At 46.5% G+C, this 21,319-nt stretch overlaps 1 protein-coding gene across 1 annotated transcript; it reads right to left on the bottom strand.

Moving 5' to 3' along the window:
* Positions 1-1,928: 1,928 nt before the first annotated feature.
* On the bottom strand, positions 1,929-20,511 carry LOC100588006 (cytochrome P450 4F2). Its single transcript, XM_030820557.1, has 13 exons — positions 20,469-20,511; positions 19,855-20,053; positions 17,941-18,085; positions 14,975-15,028; positions 14,755-14,882; positions 12,758-12,879; positions 11,864-12,134; positions 10,267-10,333; positions 9,949-10,078; positions 3,681-3,814; positions 3,521-3,585; positions 3,257-3,339; positions 1,929-2,848 (listed from the first exon to the last, which is right to left on the bottom strand). Exons 2-13 carry the CDS (start codon positions 20,050-20,052, stop codon positions 2,683-2,685), a joined length of 1,563 nt encoding a protein of 520 aa, XP_030676417.1. The 5' UTR covers position 20,053; positions 20,469-20,511; the 3' UTR covers positions 1,929-2,682.
* Positions 20,512-21,319: the final 808 nt, after the last annotated feature.

Genomic DNA, 21,319 nt, shown 5'->3' with positions numbered 1-21,319 from the left:
AGATGAGCCATGAAAATACAGGAGTGGCAAGTAAGCACACTCATTGGAATGTAGGCATACTAATATGTAATTAGGGTGACTAATTACATATATTGTTTGGCTAAATATACTATGAAAGGATGCACTAGGTGTGAAAGTATTTACCTTCATACACATGAAGAAACTGGGCAGATGAAGGGCATATGTAGCACCATTACTTCTCACTGGGTATTTTACTTTTTACATGAGTGAATGTACTTCTGGTCAACAATATTATATTTAAAAACTTGGGACTGGGTGCAGTGGCTCACGCCTGTAACCCCAGCACTTTGGGAGGCCGGGGCAGGTGGATCATCTGAGGTCAGGAGTTCAAGACCAGCCTGGCCAACATGGTGAAACCACGTCTCTACTAAAAATACAAAAAATTAGCTGGGTGTGGTAGAGCGTACCTGTAATTTCAGCTACTTGGGAGGCTGAAGCAGGAGAATTACTGGAACCTGGAAGGCAGAGGTTTCAGTGAGCTAAGATGGCGTCACTGCACTCCAGCCTGGGCGACATAGTGAGACTCCATCTCAAAAAAAAAAAAAAAAATTGGGACCGGGAGGAATGGCTCACACCTTTAATGCCAACACTTTGGCCAGGAGTTTGAGGTTGCAGTGAGCTATGATTGTGCCACTGCACCCCAGCCTGAGAGACTGAGGGAGACTCTGTCTCAAAAAGACAAAATGAATTTAAAAAAAAAAGAAACAAAAAACAAAACAAAGCAAATGTAGGCACCACCTGTCAAAGAGTCTCATCTACTCAGTCTAGAGTCTGTAGGGGTTCCCAGGTGATCTGATATGCCTAGGGCTGAGACTCGCTTTGAAAATCATGTCCTTGATACGATAAGGCATGACCTCTGATGCCAAACTGCTCAGATTCACTCCCGACTCCACCCTTCACTCAGTGACCTTGAGCAAGTGAGTTCATCTATAATCTGTAAGATCGATGTGAGGATGAAATCAGCATTTACCTGGAGGAGCTGAAAAGCCACGTTCTCCCTTCTCAGTGATCTACTTCTGTTAATACGACCAAAACATTCAGTGTCTGTGGAATTTCCAGACCATAACTGTTCTATGAAAGGTGTCTAACCACACCTGTGTCTTACATGAATATTTGTGCATCTATTGCTGTGAAAATGAGATCTCTACCCCAAAAGTTACTTGATGAAGAATAACTCAATTTGTTACTAATAGTCAATGCGTATGAAGCTAATTCTTACAACGTGAGACAAAACAGTTTTACTTTCTTTTTTTTTTATTATTATTATACTTTAGGTTTTAGAGTACATGTGCACAATGTGCAGGTTTGTTACATATGTATCCATGTGCCATGTTGATTTCCTGCACCCATTAACTCGTCATTTAGCATTAGGTATATCTCCTAATGCTGTCCCTCCCCCCTCCCCCCACCCCACAACAGTCCCTGGAATGTGATGTTCCCCTTCCTGTGTCCATGAGTTCTCATTGTTCAATTCCCACCTATGAGTGAGAACATGCGGTGTTTGGTTTTTTGTCCTTGCGATAGTTTACTGAGAATGATGGTTTCCAGTTTCATCCATGTCCCTACAAAGGACACGAACTCATCATTTTTTATGGCTGCATAGTATTCCATGGTGTATATGTGCCACATTTTCTGGCGATTCCTCAGGGATCTAGAACTAGAAATACCATTTGACCCAGCCATCCCATTACTGGATATATACCCAAAGGACTATAAATCATGCTGCTATAAAGACACATGCACACGTATGTTTATTGCGGCACTATTCACAATAGCAAAGAGTTGGAACCAACCCAAATGTCCAACAACGATAGACTGGATTAACAGTTTTACTTTCTAACATGATGTCTTTTTTTAAATTAAGACTGATTTGAACACTTAACACACACATTTTGAAGAACACAAAATAATGTTTCCTAAGATGATTTAATGTCATGGAAAGATGCTCACAGCATATTATTATATGAACAACCTGGACAAAAAAAATGTATGTGAGATAAAATAGCAAATTTTTTTGATTGAGGTAGAATTCACATACCACAAAATTCGCCATTTCAAAGTGTCCAATTCAATAGCATTTAGTGCACTCACAGTGTCGTGCTACCTTCATCACTATCTAGGTCTGGAACATTTTCACCATCCTGATTAGCAGTCAGGAAACCCCATCCTAATTAGCAGTCGCTCCTCAGTCCCACCTCCCCACAGCTGCTGAAAGCCACCAATCCGCTATGCATCTCTTCAGATTGGCCTGTTCTGGAAATTTCATATAAAAGGACCGTACACTATGTGACCTTTTGCTTCTGATGTCTTTCATTCAGTATCATGTATTCAAGGTTCATCCACAGTGTAGTAGGGATCACTGCTTCATTCCTTTTTATGGCTGTGTAATATTCCATTGTATGGATGGACCACATTTTGTTTATCCTTTCGTCTGGTAATATATACCTTGGGGTTGTTTTCATCGTTTGGCTACTGTGAATAGGGCTGCCATGAACATTCATGCCCAAGCGTCTTTTTGTTTGAACACCTGTCTCAATTATTTTGAGTAGATATCTAGGATGGAATACAGGACTGTGGAATAGGGTCTTAGGGTAATTGTAGGCTTCACTTTTGATGAATCAGGGGTCATTTTAGTGGGGTCAGAGTGGGTCCCTGCAGAACTCAGCTCAGGGGCTCCACCCATAGCCAAAGTCCGCCCTCTGCGCGCAGGACCAGCTCCGGCTTCCTGCGGGGCTCGGTGTGGTCAGGCAGGACGCGGAAGCGCAGCAGCGTGAGCGCCAGAACCACCTTCATCTCAGCCATCGCAAACGTCTGCCCGATGCAGTTCCTAGGGGAGGGAGGTGGGAACTCTGACTGCAACCAAGAACCCCATCCTGGCCTCATCAAGCTGGGAACCTGGCCTGGGACACCCAACCCCACCTAAGCAGTTTGAGGAATAGAGAAGGGGGTATCCATGCCTGGATCCCCATGAGGGCTTGCATATCCTGCAAGCCTAGCCCAGCTCCAACCCCCAGCCTAGACCAAGGTGGGGTAGGAGGGGGCTCTGAGCACACCACAGACCCTTCTAAGACCAACCCAACCATACTCTATGGACCTTTTCCCATAAACTCCAGAGGAGATGAGGGAAGGAGAGCTGGAACTCGGACCATCTACAATGTCCCCCTTTTCCCCACTGTCATGCCCAGACCCCTGCACCCATCAACCCGTCCCCGCCTCAGACACAGGCCGCCCTTACCTGGGCCCTGCTGAGAAGGGAATAAAAGCCAGAGGTGACCTCTCCTTGATGTTCTCTGGGTCAAAGCGAAAGGGGTCATAGACCTGGAGGTGAGACCAAGAAGGGTTGTTGGGTGGGGTCTCCCAGGTCCACCAGCCTTGGAGAGACAGACAGTGGTGTGTGTCTTTGAGGGAGGTGATGTTGGATTCTCCTGATCAAAACCCTGCTCCCTCCTCTAGGAGCCTTGGAATGGACAAAAACAGAGGGAGGGAGGGGGCCCCGCACCTCAGGGTCCGGCCACACAGCTGGATTGTGATGGGTTCCGAAAACACTGATGAGGCAGATAATGCCTGTGGGAGAGAAGGGAGCAGTCAGGAGAAGGCCTCCTTCACTGAGGGGCCCCTCTTCCTACCCAGGAGGCTCATCCCCGTGAGGCTGTAAGCACCTTTGGGGATGACCCGGCCATCTGGGAGCACAATGTCCTGGGTGACACGGCGGGAGATGACTGGGACTGGGGGATGCAGCCGCAGGCTCTCCTTAATGCACATGGTCAGGAAGGGCAGCTGGGCCAGGTCGTCCCTAAGGAAACACCCCAGCCCCAATCCTTATCAAGGGAGGAAAGACACAACTCTCCAGCTTCTCTGTTTGCAAGTGAGACCTTTTCTCCCTGTAACGAAATAAACTTTTAAAAAGAATTGTTACAAAGTCGCAAGAATAAAAATAGTGTGGCACTGTGGCAAAAACGAGAAAACAGACCCATGGAACAGGAGGGAGAGCTCAGGAAAAGACATGAGAATAAGTGAAAACTTCACATTTGATTAAGACAGCCCCTGCCCAAACCAAAATCTTGGGAAACTGATGGAATTTCCAGTTGTGAAAGAAAAAAGTGGACCAATTTAACTTCACAGAAGTTGAATATGCTCAAGATGGTAGTTTTTGCAGATAAAGGATAATAATCAAAAGTACCCTCCAAAAGTTAAAAGGCAATATTTTGCAACCCAAGACAGAAAAAAAAAATCAATTTTGGCCAGGGCGGTGGCTCATGCCTGTAATCCCAGCACTTTGGGAGGCTAAGGTGGGTGGATCACAACGTCAGGAGATCGAGACCATCCTAGCTAACACGATGAAACCCCGTCTCTACTAAAAATACAAAAACTTAGTGGGTTATGGTGGCGGGCACCTGTAGTCCCAGCTAGTCGGGAGGCTGAGGCAGGAGAATGGCTTGAACCTGGGAGGTGGAGGTTGCAGTGAGCTGAGATCACACCACTGCACTCCAGCCTGGGCGACAGAGACTCCGTCTCAAAAAAAAAAAAAAAATCAATTTTAATACACATACTTAAAAGTAAATATTTTTAAAGAATCCAAAGAAAAACAAAAAAAAAAATAAAGGAACCACTTCCATAAAAAGAAACAAACATCAACACGTGCAAGAGATGTTCAACCTCACTCTTATTTAAAACAATGTCCATCAAAAGAAGAAATATGAAGATTGGCATAGATTTTAAAATTTAATAATACATTAGTAGTATTGGTAAAGTTATGGGAAAACTTGTGCCATCAAACTCAGCTAATAGGAAAGGATTTGCAATGATAATTAAAATTGTACAATGCAAATGTTCTTTGATTCAGCAATTGCACTTCAGGGAATTTGTCCTGCACAGATGCTTGTACATGCAAGGAATGGTCACTGTGCACACATGCTGACTGCCTCATGTCCACTTTTAGCAAAAGGTTGGAAACAAGCCACATACACGTTGATGAGAAGATGTTTAGATAAACAGCCACACAATGGAATACTATACAGCTACACAAAGGGAGGAAATAGGGGTCACTAGTCTCATCACATTCTGCAGGCTGGAAGGTAAATCAGTACAGACACTCTGGAAGGCAAATTGAGAATATCTACTATAACTGAAAATGTTTATGTGCATTCAACACAGGAATGAGCTGAATAAATAGGGAATAAAATATTTAGCACTCAGAAAAAAATAGCATTAAGACACACTGTCGAGTGAAAAAAAGTTACAAATATATACATATGTGCACATAAAAAGGGCAAAAAGTATATGAATATATATTTATGAAATTAATGATTCAGAGACAGATGATAGATTGATAGATGATAGATAATAGATAACAGATATAGAGACATAGAGAATAGATACATACATATATGATAGAAATAGAGATACACAGATGATATATAGATAGTAGGTATATAGATACATAGATAGATGATAGATGGATAGATAGATAGATAGATAGATAACAAATCTATGGCTCTGGAGACACCTTTGGAGAATGAGAAAGGATTAGGTGGGGTGGCAGGATTGTCAAGGAAAATGCTAGTCTTATCTGTAATATCTCATTTGGTGCAAGAAGAATCTGTTCTTATCATTGGTTTTGTAATTTAGTGCTCATTTTCCATGTGGTGTGTATATACAATGGAATACCATTCAGCCTTAAAAAAAAAAAAGAAAGAAAGAAAACTTATCTTATTTGCCACAACATGGAAGAACCTGGAGGAACTTATGCTAAGTGAAGTAAGCCAGGCTCAGAAATGCAAACACACATGATCTTACTTATTTTGGGACCTAAAATAGTCAAGCTCATAGAAATAGGAGTGGAGGCTGGGTGCAGTGGCTCACGCCTGTAATCCCAGCACTTTGGGAGGCCAAGGGCAGCAGATCACAAGATCAGGAGTTCAAGACCAGCCTGGCCAATGTGGTGAAACCCCGTCTCTAATAAAAATACAAAAAAATTAGTCAGGCGTGGTGGTGGGAGCCTGTAATCCCAGCTACTCAGGAGGCTGAGGCAGGAGAATCGCTTGAACCTGGGAGGCAGAGGTCACAGTGAGTTGAGATTGTGCCACTGCACTTCAGCCTGGGTGACAGAGGGAGACTCCATCACAAAAAAAAAAAAAAAAAAGAAAGAAAAGAAAAGAAATAGAAGCAGAATGATGGTTACCAGAGGCCAGGGCTGAGGGAGGGATAGAGAAGGATGAGATGTTGGTCAAGGGATAGAAGCTTCGGTTAGACAAGAGGAATAGTTTTTGAGATCTACTGCACACCATGGTGATTTAGTGAACAATGTATTAATTGAAATTGCTAAGAGAGTAAATTTCAAATGTTTTCAACATAAAAATGATAAATACATGAAGTGATGGATTTGTTCATTACCTTGGTTTAATAATTTCAGGTTGTATACATACATCATAACATCACATTGTACCTCTAATATATATAATTAAAATTTATCAATGAAAGAACAATTTAAAAACAAACTCATTTTTGAAAACTCATATTTTAAGAAAAATGGAAGATCTCAGAGATAATGTCCAGAACTGTGTCTATTTTGTATAGTTTTATTTACAAAGAAAAACACAGTATGTGTTCATATAAATAAAAATCACAGCATGAATTCATATAAATGTGGGCATTGGGATAGGCATTTTCTGGAAGAATACACAGAAAACTGTTGACCATAGTCACTGCTAAGGTGGAGCTTAATAAGGAAGCTCATTTTTATTATAAAATTTTTTGGACCCTTTCTTTTAACCACATCCATAATTTTGCTTGAAATCTGGGTTTTATACTCCAGGACATGGGTCCGGGCAAAGATTTTCTGTGTAAGACCTCAAAAGCACAGGCAATAGACAAATGAGATTACATCAAGGTAAAAAGCTTCTGCACAGCAAAGGAAACAGTCAACAAAGTGAAGAATCAACTCACAGAATAGCAGAAAATATTCGCAAATTACCTATCTGACAAGCGATTAATAACCAGAATATATTACATAAGGAGCTCAAACAACTCAATAGGGGAAAAAGGACTCAAATCATCTTATTTAAAAATGGTCAAAAGATCTGAATAGACATTTCTTAAAATAAGACATACAAATGGCCAACAGATAGATGGAAAAATGCTCAATGTCACTAATCATCAGAGAAATGCAAATCAAAACCACAATGAGATATCATCTCATCCCAGTTAAAATGGCTTTTATCAAAAAGACAGGCAACAATAGATGCTGGTGAAGATATGGAGAAAGGGGAACTCTCACACACTGTTGGCGGGAATATAAATTAGTGCAGCCACTGCAGAGAACAGCACAGAGGTTCCTCAAGAAACTAAAACTAGAACTAACATATAACCCAGAAATTCCACTACTGAAAAGAGAGAAGAAATTTCTATCCCAAAGAAAGAAAATAAATCTGTGGAAGAGATATCTATACTTCCATATTTATTGCAGCACTATTCGCAACAACCAAAATATGGAATCAACCTAAGTGCCCATCAACTGAATGGATAAAGAAAATGTAGAGGCCGGGTGCGGTGGCTCATGCCTATAATCCCAGCACTTTGGGAGGCCGAGGCAGGCAGATCATGAGGTCAGGAGTTCGAGACCAGCCTGGCCAATATGGTGGAACTCCAGCCCTATTAAAAGTACAAAAATTAGCCGGGTATGGTGGTGTGCACCTGTAGTCCCAGCTACTTGGGAGGCTGAGGCAGAAGAATAGCTTGAACCCAGGAGGCAGAGGTTGCAGTGAGCCGAGATCGTGCCACTGCACTCCAGCCTGGGTGACAGAACAAGACTCTGTTGAAAGAAAAGAAAGAAAGAAAGAAAGAAAGAAAGAAAGAAAGAAAGAAAGAAAGAAAGAAAGAAAGAAAGAAAGAGAGGGGGAAGGAAGGAAGGAAGGAGAAGGAAGGAAGGAAGGAAGGAAGGAAAGAAAGGGAAAGAGAGAGATAAAGAGAAAGAAAGAAAGAGAAAGAAAGAAGAAGAAAGAAAGAAAGAAAGAAAGAAAGAAAGAAAGAAAGAAAGAAAGAAAGAGAAAGAGAAAGAAAGAAAGAAAGGAAAGAAGAAAGAGAGAGAGGGAGGGTGGGAGGAAGGGAGGAAGGAAGGAAGGAAGGAAGGAAGGAAGGAAGGAAGAAAGGAAGGAATTGTGGCATGTATACACAATGGAATACTATGCACCATTAAAAAGACTCGAATTTTGTCATTTGCGGCAACATAGATGGAACTGGAGGTCACTGTGGTAAGTAAATAAGCCAAAAACAGAAAGACAAATATCGCATGTTCTCACTCACATGTAGGAGCTGAAAAAGTGGATCTCATGAAAATAGAAGGTAGATTGGTAGAAGGGAGGGAGGGGTGAGGAGAAGTTGATTAATGGGCATAAATAAGAGGTTTGATACAAGAAATAAAACCTAGCACTTGATAGATCAGTGGGTTCACTATAGTTTACGATATGTACTGTACATTCCTAAATAGTTAGCTTATGTTAGTTATGTTTCTAGCATAAAGAAAAGACAAATATTTCAGGCGACAAATATCCCAAGTACACTGATTTGATCTTTACCATTTATATGAATGTATTAGATTATCACGTGTATTTCAAATCTATGTGCATCTATTTATGCAGCAATAAAAATTGTTTGTTAAAAATGCAGAAAAATTATTGGTTTTAAAAGCAGAAAAATGTTTCTCCTCCTCACTGGACTGCTGTGCTGGGCAAAGGTGTGGACGAGAGGACACTGAATCCAAGACAGCCGCCCACTCCAATGCTTCCTCTCCTTCCTCCAGCCCCTGGCCTGGCTCTGGTCTCAGAATGTCCCCACTGTGCCCTCATTCTACAGCTGGTCCTCTCCAGTACGCCCTCCACACTAGCCCTAGAAAGATCTTCCTGGTACCCAGATGTGACCTGTCCCTCCCCTGCTCAAACACTTCCCATGGCTCCCTATTGCCCTTGGGCTAAAACTGAAGCCATTAACATTTTCCCCAAGGCTTCCACAGCCAGCCCCTGCTACCATCTCCAGTTTTATCATCTCACCACAACTCAGTCTCTCCCTCTCTCTCCCCTTCTCCTCCTTTCTGTCCTGACTCTGCTCTCGCTCTCTCTCTCCCTCTCTCTCTCTCCCTCTCTCTCCTCTCTCTCTTCCTCCCCTGAAGACCCCAGGCAGTCTTCTTGACCTACAGCACTGCTCCCCAACTGTACCCAATTATCTACTGATCATTATTTAGGCTCTCAACTGAGACACTTTCTATACCCCCTAGTCCTGCTTCTCTTACTGTAAACCCCATCTCTGCCCACGTGGGCTGGGAGTGTGCTGCCCAGGGACAGTTCCGCCACCAGGCTGGGAGCACCTGGAAAACAGATCCCTGGGTTGGTTCCTTCCCAGGTCTCCAGAGCACAGAAAGATGCTGTGCACAGATGTGGGGGTGGGAATGCAGTGCGGGAGTGTTTGCTGACTGAGGACGGGATGGATGAACGGTGCAAGTGTTCTGGACAAGAATGGATGAATTTTACCCCCAGGTCTCCCTTGTAAATCCCTGGACTGGACTGGAGAGTAGGAATTAGGGAACAGAAGAGTAAACATTCAAGAAGTGAAGGTGTTCGAAAAAAACGATATTTCTGGGAGAGAAGGAAGAGAGTGGAGGGGAAGTTCATTTGCTGAACATGTGCTAAGTGGCGTTATCTGTCCTCACATATCATCACCAATTCTCTCAGAAGCCCAGGTCTTTCTGTCCTAAGGGCCTGTAACCTTTCCCCAGACAGTCGGGCTGGGTATTAAGTCCTGCCTGTGGTCCTCTGCTCCTATTCTCACTAAGCAATAGTGTCAGAATCAACAAAAGCTGCTTTTCCTCCCCTCCCCACCTGGGGAGCAGAGCCAATGAGAGGGTCTCAGGAAGAGGCCACCAGCACCTGCACTCACCATTCAATCTCTTTAGGCTCACGGTCCTTCAGAAGCTCTTGCACCTCCCGCCGGCAGCGCTCCTGGTATTCCGGGTGCTTTGCAAGGTGATACAGGACCCAGGAGAGACCACTGGCCGTGGTGTCATGGCCTGGGGGGCAGCAAGGCAGGCTTGGGTCTCTGGGCTGCTTCAGCACCCGAAGGTAGATAGCACCCATGCATTGAGGGCCTCAGGGAGGATGGGGGAAGGGGGATGGGAAGGTTGTGGGGGTCCACCCACCCTGTGCCTGGAAGGGAGAGATCCCGGTCCCCTCTCTAGCCCCATACTGGGGCCCTCACCCTCAAACATAAAGGTGTCAGCTTCTGCTCTTATGTCCTCATCAGATAACTTCTTCCCGTCTTCATCCTGGAGAGAAGGGCAATAACCCCCCCAACCCCCACCCCCATAAAAAGTCACACTAGTTCTAAGGGCTCTTGAGTCTAATCTGAGACAATCTCTGAAGATTCATCCTTTTTCCAGAAATCCAAGTCCATCTGGCACTCCTAGACCCCTCTTGGTCACCATGGCCAGAGCCCCCACGTCATGGCCTTCCTCTCTGGCTTCCTTGCCTCCTCTTGGGTTCCTATTGGGAAGACTCAATGACCCATGAACATTTTAATGAAAAGTTTCTGAGAAAAATTACTGGCAACCTGAGTTACAGGAGAATTAAATGGCAATTTCCCTTGGAAATTAGAGATTAAGTATTGCTTCAAAGATATTTGCCCACATTCTAGCGTGATAAATCTAGAGAATCTTATCCCCCTGGAGACATTTGGGTTGTAAGCCTACGGACTATGGCATCTCACTGAAGAGGATTTGTTTATGCTCCAGCACAAAGCACACCCTCTCTCACAAAGCTAGCATTCTCACTCAGTCTCTCTCTCTCTCTCTCTCTCTCTCATTCTCTTTCTTGGGAAGGAATAGAAAATGTGCCAAGACTCATAATGTAGGGCCCCTCTCTTAGGGTGCAAACTGTGCTGCACATACAAGTGAAAACATTGCCCTTGGAGGAATTTGACTTGGGGATGGAAGAGCCAGTGCCACAGTCCCACTCTGGCTGATAGTATTGCTGTGAGCAAGACATGCACTGCTCTGATCCAGAGGTTTAATGCCTCTGTCACAATAGACATACACATAGACACAGACGACACAGACATAGACACAGACACAGACACACACACACGTAGACAAAGTCACAGACTTAGAAACACAGACACACAAATACACATAAACACAGACAGAGACACAGACACAAACACACATAGATGAAGTGACAGGCTTAGAAACACAGACACACAAATACACATAAGCAAACATAGACACAGACACGCACACACACAGACAAAGTCACAGAGTTAGAAACACAGACACACAAATACACATAAACATAGACATAGACACACACTCAGACACAACTACTCATAGACATAAACATAGACATAGAGAAGACAAGACAAAGGCGTCGACACAGACAAGGATGAAGACACAGATACGAAGACATGCAGATATGGCCAATGACAAAGACAAAGACATACACACAGTCATAGACAGAGACACAAACTCAAACGGAGACAAAGATCTAGAAAGACATAGGCAGAAACATAAACATAGACCAGACATAGATGTAGATGTAGATGTATGGAGTTAAATGTGGACAATTAACTTAGTAGCTTGTAAATAGAGCAAACTCTCACACTTGTCAGTTTCAAGCCTAGCAGCTCCCTGCTAGGTGCACTCCACAGTCATCTATAAAACCTATCTCTGACCTGTCCCTCCCTTCCTCAATCACCTTCCATGGCTCCCCAGTGCCCTCTGGATCAAGTTCAAATTCTTTCATCTGACATTTCACATGAAGCTCCCTTCTGCTTCTTGAATTCAGACCCCAGAGAGGCCCACCTTGCTCAGCAGGAGCACATCAATGAAGTCCAAAGTCTTGGATTTGGCCTTGGCTTGGAGGAAGTCATCAACACCCTGGCTAGGGAGGGTGCGGCGCCGCTCCTGGATGACGGCATCTGTGAAGTCGTGCACCAGGCGGCAGGCCCTGCGGAAACGCTGCCCATCATGGGTGAGATAATACAGGAAGTCAATATGCAGGAGGATCTCATGGTGTCTTTTTGATACAAGGGCACTGAGCTCCAAGATGGCGGCAATATATTCACTGGGCTTCCTGAAGGTTAAGGGCAGAAAGGGAGGCAACGATTTAATATACCTTAAGCCACAGGAGCACCTCCCACCAGCAGGCAGGATCTACCTCCTATCAGTAAACAGAGTATCCAGGAAGAGATGGCCCCTCAGATACAGGGTGAGGATAAGCATGAGATTGATTCTCCAAGCTCTCTTCTCTCCCTGCATCCCATCTCTGTGAGATGCCTCCATGCTGCTAGGCACCCAGAGCATAGCTTGCACATTATTCTATTCTCTCTTTCCTTCCCAGTGCATAGCCCTGACCCTTCTCCTTGAAACTGCCCACAAAGCTCAGACTTTATCCTCCTGCAACTGGTCCATGGTCCAGCTTCCACCCTAGCCTCTTTACATCAGTGTTAACTCCATTTAGTGCTATATTACAGTCAGTCCCCTACAGAGCTCAGCTCTGACCACACCCACCAGTTCAAACCCCTTCAATGGCTCCCTGGAAACCTCAAGATAAAGTTCATACCAGTCCTTCAATGATCAGGTATAACAAAACTCCCTCCAGGAAGGTTTGTCTGATTTCCCTACTCAGTCCTCCCTCCCCCACCTACCCAATTTGGGCCCACAGCCCAAGATCCCAGATCCTGGGCAAGAACTTACTCCTGGCAATGGCTGTCAAAGCTGAAGACGCATTTCTGCAGACTGTCCAAGGTCATGAGGCTGATGTGCTCAAACATATCCAAACAGGCACTACCCTCTGAGGCCAGGAGCTGCCACTTGGCCTAGCCAGAGAAGGGGACAGAGCTGGGGCAGGCTCCTTGCTCTCCCTTGAGCACCTCTCCAACCCCAACTGCCAAGATGGGCTCCCCAGAATAAGCCTCTTCATCTTCTCCCCAGGGACCCCTCCCCAGGGAGGACCAGGTTATGATGCAAACAAAAGCTGTTACTATTAAGAGATGAAGACCCAAGATTGGGAGTTAGGAGACCTAGGTTCAAGTTCCAACTCTGTCCCCTGTGCTCTGTGTGCCATTAGTCAACTCATTACCCTCCCCTATATCCCGCCTGTCAAATCTTCAGGAACAGTTCAGATGATGTGCTTTGGAGCCATATAATTCACATTGGAAACTCTGCTCCACCTCGCCATGCTCACTTATTAGCTGGGTGAACTTGGGTTAGTTCCCTAATCTCTCAGACCTGCAGTTTCATCATCTACCATGGGGCAGAAATACATAATCTCTCCTTTGCAGAGTTGTTAAAATCAAATTAGACAATACATACTCTTATCACGGAATGGGCACATGGCATTGTTTCTGGCATATGGTACGTGCTTAATAAATGTTGGATTTCCCCATCTGCATTGTTATAAATTGATTTCAAAAATATCCCTGTTTTGGGGGAGGTAGTCCTTCGTTGAGTCCTGAGCATTCTTTCTGGGCATGTCATGAATGCAAGACACTGATGTTCTTAACATGGAAAATTTCTCAGAGTTGTATTTGCGAAGAATAACTTTGAGGGATAAGGTAAAGACTCTCCCTAGACATGTTGCTTTTGCTTGCTATAAAAGCAGATTCCCTAAGCTTAAGGCTCCTTTTCTGTAATGCAACATATGATGTCAGCAGGCATTTATAGAAGCCCACCTGTGTCAGCCCATGGGATTTGGGAAGCTTGGAGGAAAAAAAGGCAATCTAACAAGAAACACATGCTGCCGTCTATGTCATGAGTAGTAAACTATCCTTTGTCTCTGACCCAGGAGTCTCTTGTCCTTCTGGAAGAATTTATGAAATAGTAACAAGCTAACTTATCAATTTTCAAGTTAAAAAAAAATCCTAGATACTTCGCAAAAGCTTTGCCACAATTCTTCCCTTCCTGCCATATCCACACCCTTTGCAATGTGATTTTTCAGCAACTCCCATTAATAGACAGAGCCTATTTTATCCCCCTGCCTTTGATTCTGTGTTGGACTTTGGCTTTCGATGTCAAAATACAATGTGGTGAAAATGATGAGTTAATAACTAATGAAGCTAAGCCTTGTCTTACTCCTTGGAACCCTGCCTGCATTGTGAACCATGGGGCGCCTTCTGGAAGGAGACAATCATAGGGAAGAACATCTGGGGGTCCCAGCTGAGGCCAAACCTAGACACGTGAGAGAACTCAAACACGTCCCAGCCAAAACCCAAACATGTGACAGAATTCAGTCAACACCTGCAAGGCTGCCTACCTGACCCCCAGCTGCTCATGTACCATGAGTGATCCCTTCCACATACAGAAGAACCCGCCAACTGTCCCACAGACTTATTAGCAATCACAAACATTTATTGGTTTAAACCAATGTGTTTTCAGGTGGTTTCTCATCAGCAACAGCTACTATGCAATTGTTGTCATGACCCTCTTGCGTTTACAGGGCTTCGGTGATGGAAACATAGAAACAGACACCTTCTGGGCACCTGCTATGCACCAGAGACATGACTCCATTACATCACTTTGACCATCTTTTAAGTAGGGATTGTTATCCCCATCTTACAGATGAGGAAACCAAGGCTCAGCAAGAAAGAGCAATGGCCCAATGGCACCCAGCAGAGCCAAAATTCCAGACCAGATCTGTCTGTGGTCCTTTCACCCCAAGGCTGCAGCTGTGACCTTGGCTTCAAATAACTCACATGCATGATGTTCACACTGTCATTGAAAATCTTCATATAGGGCTTCAGGATGTTGAAATGGAAGGCAGGCGTCAGCATCCGACGATGGCGGCTCCACTTGTCACCAGCACTCAGCAGGAGCCCGTCCCCTAGCAGGGCAGCCAAGGGCCATGGGCGAGGGCATCTCCCTCCCCTGGCCCCCCAACGTTTTTCCCAACCCTGTTCACCTGCAGATACTCACCCAGCCAGGGCTTCAGGAAGCTGTAGAATAACTTGTCCTTTGGTGCAACGGCAACTGACATAAATGAGGACAATCAGGGGCCATGGAGGCAGGTGAAGGAGGGACTTTGGGGGTGAGTGGAGGCTCCCAGCAAGAGGTTTGCACTTCTCCCACTCTGAGCCCCACATAGCAGGAAGAGGGCCAAGGGCAGAGGAAGAAGGGAGGATGGGGAGGGGAGGGAAGACCAGACCAGGCTACGGCAGCACAGTACAGCAATGACACTGCCTAACATGGCATGTAGGAGCTATGTCAGGGCTCCAATATGCCTTGACACGCCTCCTACATGATCCAACATGTTCTGCAACCCCTGAGCACAGCTCAGCATTCTATGGAATGCCTTCACGAGGACCTGGGACACCCTGTCTGTCCCAGCACTCTCTGACATCTTCTGACATGGCATCTTCTGACATGGACCTGGACAAGAGACATGACCCTGACATGTGTTCACATGTCCTGACATGGCCACAAAATACATGACAATTCCTAACATGAGACAGTATGCTCTAACATGCACATGAGATGGTCTAACATGATCTTAAAAGCATGTTCCACATACAGGCTCCAGGTTGAATATAAATATGGTAACTTTAATGTCCCAGACATAGCCAACACGTGACCCAGACTGTTCCTCAGGTATGACCCAAACATACTATAACACATGCCTCAGACAAGACTCAAATAATGTCTCAGACAGTTCACATAGGGACCCTGGGTCCCAGACCTCACACAAAGCCCAGATGTTTGGACCAGCAGGAGAAAACGGCAATGTCAAACAGCACCTGAGACAAGAATCAAACACGCCCTCCCATGTCCCAAATGTCCTTGGCCACAGATAAGCTCCACACATGACCAGCTCTACATGACGCCAGTTGGAATGATATACCAGATGTAACCAGGTATAACATATTTCAGGTGTAACCAGGACCCAGGTGTAAATATACAAGGCAGACCTGGCCATATAACAGCCATCATAGAGACACACCCCAGACATGAGCAAACAGGAACAGAGGTCAGACAGGTGGAAGTCCAGGGGCGATGGAGGCAGTGGCATCTCCACCACAGCCCCTCCTGTCTGCACATGGGTCACATGATCAGCTGGAGGCAGGACAGAGACCCCAGCTGTGGGCAAAGCTTGGCCAGTGCAATGTCTACCTGGAGCGAAGAGCACAGGCTTGATGCAGGTGGGGAGGAAGATGTGGATGACTGCCTGTCAGGGCCCCACCCACCAGCAGCACATATCCCCAAAGGTGCACACCAGGCTTTGTGTGTATAGAAGACCTTCCTCCAAGCTGTGAATCTGGAGAAAAACACACAGGACCCAATTCGTGCTCTCCTAGGCTGTGAAAGAGAAGGAACTGCAGGGATGAGGTCGAAGCCCTCTCCCTGAGAATTTCAAGCAGCATCTCATCCTCCTCTCAGTGCTGAGCACCCCCTGCCTCCTCACATCCCCATGCAGGACTCTCCAGTCCTTCAGTTACACAGACGGAAAAGGCCTTTCCCCATGTGGATCCACACACCATGTTCCCTGGGCTCTCATTCATCCCATTTTCCAGATGAAGAGCCTGAGGCTCTGAACAATAAAGTCACTTGCCCACAGTCCCAGACCATGGCAAGCCTGAGACCTAAGACTAGGTCTCTCTGCACCCATGGCCTGAATCCTCAACCAACAAACTTCTTTGTGCCCCCAAAACAGTAGCTCTGGAAGACCCAGGCCTGCCAAGACTGGGCAATCAAAGACACAGGGATTGGGTGAAAAACTGGTCCTGTGATCCAGGCCAGGAGAAGTAAATCATGGGCCATTTCTGGGAACTCTAGGGGAAAGGTGGGCTTTCCCATGAGAACTGAGCTTCTGGGACTCATCGTTGACGTCATGAGGAAAAGGTCACCTTGAAAGGAAAAGCAACGTGGAGAAAGCTGAAGCCAAGAGAGAAAGACAGATTCCCAGTGACATTGTGTCAGACCTGGATCCAGCCATGCCTGAAGGCCACCCTCCCTGAACTTTAAAGTCAATAGATTCTCTTTCTTTGCTTAGACCACACCAGGTTGGGTTTCCACTACTCACAACTGGAAGAGACTTCAATAACCAGAGACAGCTGGGAACCAGCCCAGAGTCACTCAGCATTTTGAGGTCAGAGCCATGGTCTCTGTAGGATGCTGCCCATTCCCCCTGCTCAGCCTGGCCTGTCCAACGATAGGAAGCACAGGGGTCAAGGAACGGGTCCCAAGCTGGGATGGAGTCTCCTCTTGGAGATCCCCAGGACCTGCAGCAGGAGAGCAATGAACTTAGGGCAGACAAGCTATAGGATGGGGTAAAAGGAATTGACCCACCAGAGGCAGACATCATGGCAATAGCAGCCCAGATCACCCGCAAGCCACAAGTCCTCCTCATTGTTCTAGGCTTTGGGACAGGCAAGGTGATGCTAGGCCTGGCAAGGGGCCTTGAATACTAACGGTGTCCAATTGCATCACCCTGCACTCTCCTTTCAAACATTCCTACTCATCGTTCCAGACACAGCTCCAGTAACTCCTCCTCTAGGAAGCCTTCCAGCCTGCCCCAGCAGAGACCTTGTTCTTCCCTGGGCTGTGATCCATCTCCCTCTGGCCCTTTCCTGATCCCATGAAGTTGGGGATATCTCTATCCAGGTCTATCTCCTTAAAGTTGGGGTTTTCTCCAGGACAGGGCCTTGGGTTGAGGTCTCTTAGGGCTCCAGGGCAGCCCAGAACACCAGAACAGGGGGTAGATGGCAATGGAGAGAGGAGACACTGAGATGGGAATTGATGAACACATGAAAGAAAGATGAAGATAGCTGAGAGAGAAGGAAAGGAGAGGCCAGAGTACTGCAAGGCCCACACAGGAGCTTGGGGATAGAGGAAGTGCAGGCCTCAAATGTCCTGCAGCACCCACCACCAGGTGTTCCAGATGGTACCTGAGGCATTGATGACAGACCGGATGATGTCGGGGTGGCACAAACTGAGGATGGGCGAGATGGGGCCCATCCAGACCTTAAAGCCCTGAGGGTAGGTGGCCACCAGCTGAGTCACAACTCTCATGCCCTCCTCTGTGGGGTTGACCTGCAAGGCAGGGGTCGTTACCTTCTGTGATGGTTAATTCTAGGTGTCCACTTGGCTGGGCTAAGGGATGCCCAGGTAGTTGGTCAAACATTATTTCTGGGTGTGTCTAATCTATTCATCCTATCTATCTAATTTTTCTATCTATATATCTATCTGCCTACCCATCTATCCATCAATCCATTTTATCTGTACTTTCATCCATCCATATATTCATCCTATTATCTGTCTGCTTATCATCTATTAATAGCCATCTACCCATCTGTCTAATCTATCCATCATATATATCTACTCTATCTATCTACATAATCTATCTATCTTATCTACTCTATCTACCCATCCATCCATCATCCATCCATCCATCCATGCTATCTGTGCATCCATGTGTCCATGCATGCATCTATCCTATTATCTGTCTATCTACCTACCTATCCATCCATCCATCCATCCACCCATCCATCCATCCATCCATGCTATCTGTGCATCCATGTGTCCATGCATCCACCTATCCTATTATCTATCTACCTACGTACCTGTCCATCCATCCATCCATCCATCTATCCATCCTATCTGTGCATCTATCTATCTATCCTATTAGCTATCTATCTATTTATCTATCTATCTATCTATCTATCTATCTATCTATCTATCTATCTATCCACATTCCTCCTACTCTATCTCTCTTGGGTCCATCTCCAAGTCCCAAGGGTGCATCCCAGGGCGGAGGGAGAAGACACACTGTCCGCTCACAGAGGCCCAGTTATCTTGAGAGGAAAGATTTTCTTGTTCTGGGAGTCATTTCAGACCAGAGGCAGCCATATGGGGAGGTCCTCACAGGGGAGATTTGTGGGGAGGAGTATCACCTCAGGACATGTCCCTAAGGCTGGTCCCCACAAGCCTTCATGTCCTGGCTGATCCACAGAGGCTCCAGTTCCTCCCATGGAGAAGGTTCTGCACATGGGAGACCCTCCCTTTTCAGCAGCCACTAGTGGAGCAGAGGTGACTCTAACTGTCCATCAGGACAATGGCTCCCACCCACGAGCAGCTTCTGCACCAGGCTCTGTGCTAGTGCGTCCTGTGCACCCTTCCACTTCACCTGTGGACACATCCATCAATCCTGCCATTTGCAAATGAGCAGACTAAGACCACATCCCCCAAAGAGCAGAGCAGATCTAAGTCAGAGGGCAAAGTCTCGGGGAGGAGAAAGGCCAAGGAAAGCTTCTGAAAGGTGAAGTGAGTGGCCAACTTTTATCTGGGTTTGGCAACAGGTCTCACTGATAAAAGGGAGATAAGAAGAAGAGGAAGATAAGAGGAAGGTGCCTTCAGGTGTGGTGGAAGTGGGAGATGGCCCACGCCTCTCCTCTGGCCCAGCTGTACCCTCATAACAGGAAATAGTCCAGGCAAGGAGAGGACCCTGGACAGTGGGCACAGGAGGCCTCGAGTCCAGCAATGGAGAATGTGGGAATGCCAGGCACTCGCCTCTCTGTGCCACCAACCCTCTGCCCAGGAGCCCCGCAGAGGTGCATTAATGTGTGAAGACAGGCAGGAAAAGGATTCAACACAGGCCAGGAGTGGGAGGACAACGAGGTGAGAAGGGCTTGGGTTGGCACAGCACAGAAATGAGTGAATAAGCAGAGGAATGAGTAAGATGCCTCCCCTGCTTCTCTGCCACTCCAGATCCCAGCCCACCCCTTCACCCCCACTCCCTGAGCCTCGTACCCCTCAGGAAGTCCATCCACTTTGAGACCTAGACCCGTCCTGCTGACACTCACCATGCCCTGGTGTCCCCAAAACCAGTTCCGTCTCGGGGGTTGTGGGAAACACCGCAGGCGGTGGCAGTTGTCATAGAAGGTGTAGGTCCAGGCCAGGACACGGGCCAGGAGCCAGGAGGCCCCTACCAGCAGGAGGAGCAGCCATGGGGATGCTGCCCCTGGCCCGAGGCCCAGCCAGGACAGGCTCAGCTGGAACATCCTGCAGGGCAGATGGGATGGACGGTGAGATCCTGAGGCCCAGGGAAGGGCCCAGGGAGCTCCAGGGACAGTGGAGAGGCAGGGACGGGCAGTGCTGGAGGTAGAGCAGGGAGGGCTCAGGGATGGGTAAAAAGGGGTTGAGAGGTAAAGTCCAGAAAGGCCCAGCCAAAACCAGCAGCCAAGTGACCTCCAGTTCCCTAGTAAGCACTTAGAATGGGAAAGAGAGAGAGAGAGAGACTGATTAAAGTCCAGAAAGGCCCAGCCTGAATCACTGGGATGTTGCCAGGGGCTTGGTTTCAGTTACCGGGAAACCACCCAACCTCCAGGCCAGCACCCGGGAGCTGCTTGGGCCTTGGGCAGTGCCGCTCTCCATCCCAGGCCAGGACCCCCCAGGCCTGCCACCCCCATCCTGGCACCTTCTGTCAGGAGCAGTCTGTCCCACACAACCTCCTCTCCCCGTCTGCTGGGAGGCCTTTGACCCTGGCCCTTGATATAGGAAAGGCTGTGGGAGGGCTGGCTGGGTTGGGCTGGGCCAACCAATCCCTGCAGCCTGGATGTGTCTCCCGAGCCTGGGCAGCCAACCAACACCTGGCGTCAGGCCAGCTGGGTGCAGAGCAATCAGCTCAGGGTCCAGATGGATGGGTAGATACATAGATAGATAGAGTAGACAGGATGGATAGATTAGGTAGATAGGTAAAGTAGATATAGATAATGGATATATTAGACAGATGGATAGATAGCTATTAATAGATGGTAGATAGATACATAGACAATAGGATAAACAGATGGAATGGATGAACGTACAGCTAAAATGGATTAATGGATGGATGGGTAGGCAGATATATACATAGATAGAGAAATTAGATAGATAGGATGAATAGATTAGACAGACACACCCAGAAATAATGTTCCATCTTTGTCCCAGATATGTGGGATCCTCATTTGTGACATGGGAACTGGGGATCTTGGGTCACTCCAATCGCTCCAGATGCTACAAGGCCGGTGACTTACTCAGTACGATGCTGAAGAACACGAGCATCAGAAACAGGATCAGAGTCACTCTCAAGCAAAAAACAAAAAAAAACCTCCAAGATTAAATGATTTTTCCCATTGTCCTGGGGAGAAATTAATCCAAGGGAGGTCACAGGGCAAAGAATTCCCCATCATCACCACCACCACCATGGGCACCAAGAGCACCACCACTTACAGCATAAACATGTTTTATGATTATTATATAGGTATTTAAATAATGCAGACAGGACCCATA

The sequence above is a fragment of the Nomascus leucogenys genome, chromosome 10 (assembly GCF_006542625.1).
Source record: "Nomascus leucogenys isolate Asia chromosome 10, Asia_NLE_v1, whole genome shotgun sequence".
Taxonomy (NCBI): Eukaryota; Metazoa; Chordata; class Mammalia; order Primates; family Hylobatidae; genus Nomascus; species Nomascus leucogenys.
This window is presented reverse-complemented; position numbering and strand designations above follow the sequence as displayed.

Bases quoted from the DNA above. Each gene is read 5' to 3' on its own strand.
- LOC100588006 (XM_030820557.1), bottom strand. From the start codon at position 20,052: ATGTTCCAGCTGAGCCTGTCCTGGCTGGGCCTCGGGCCAGGGGCAGCA. The intron at 15,029-17,940 runs GTACCATCTGGA...CATTTATGTCAG, and splicing joins GTCTGTCATCAATGCCTCAG to TTGCCGTTGCACCAAAGGAC. The intron at 10,334-11,863 runs GTGGGCCTCTCT...CCTTCTCTCCAG, and splicing joins ATGTGCTCCTGCTGAGCAAG to GATGAAGACGGGAAGAAGTT.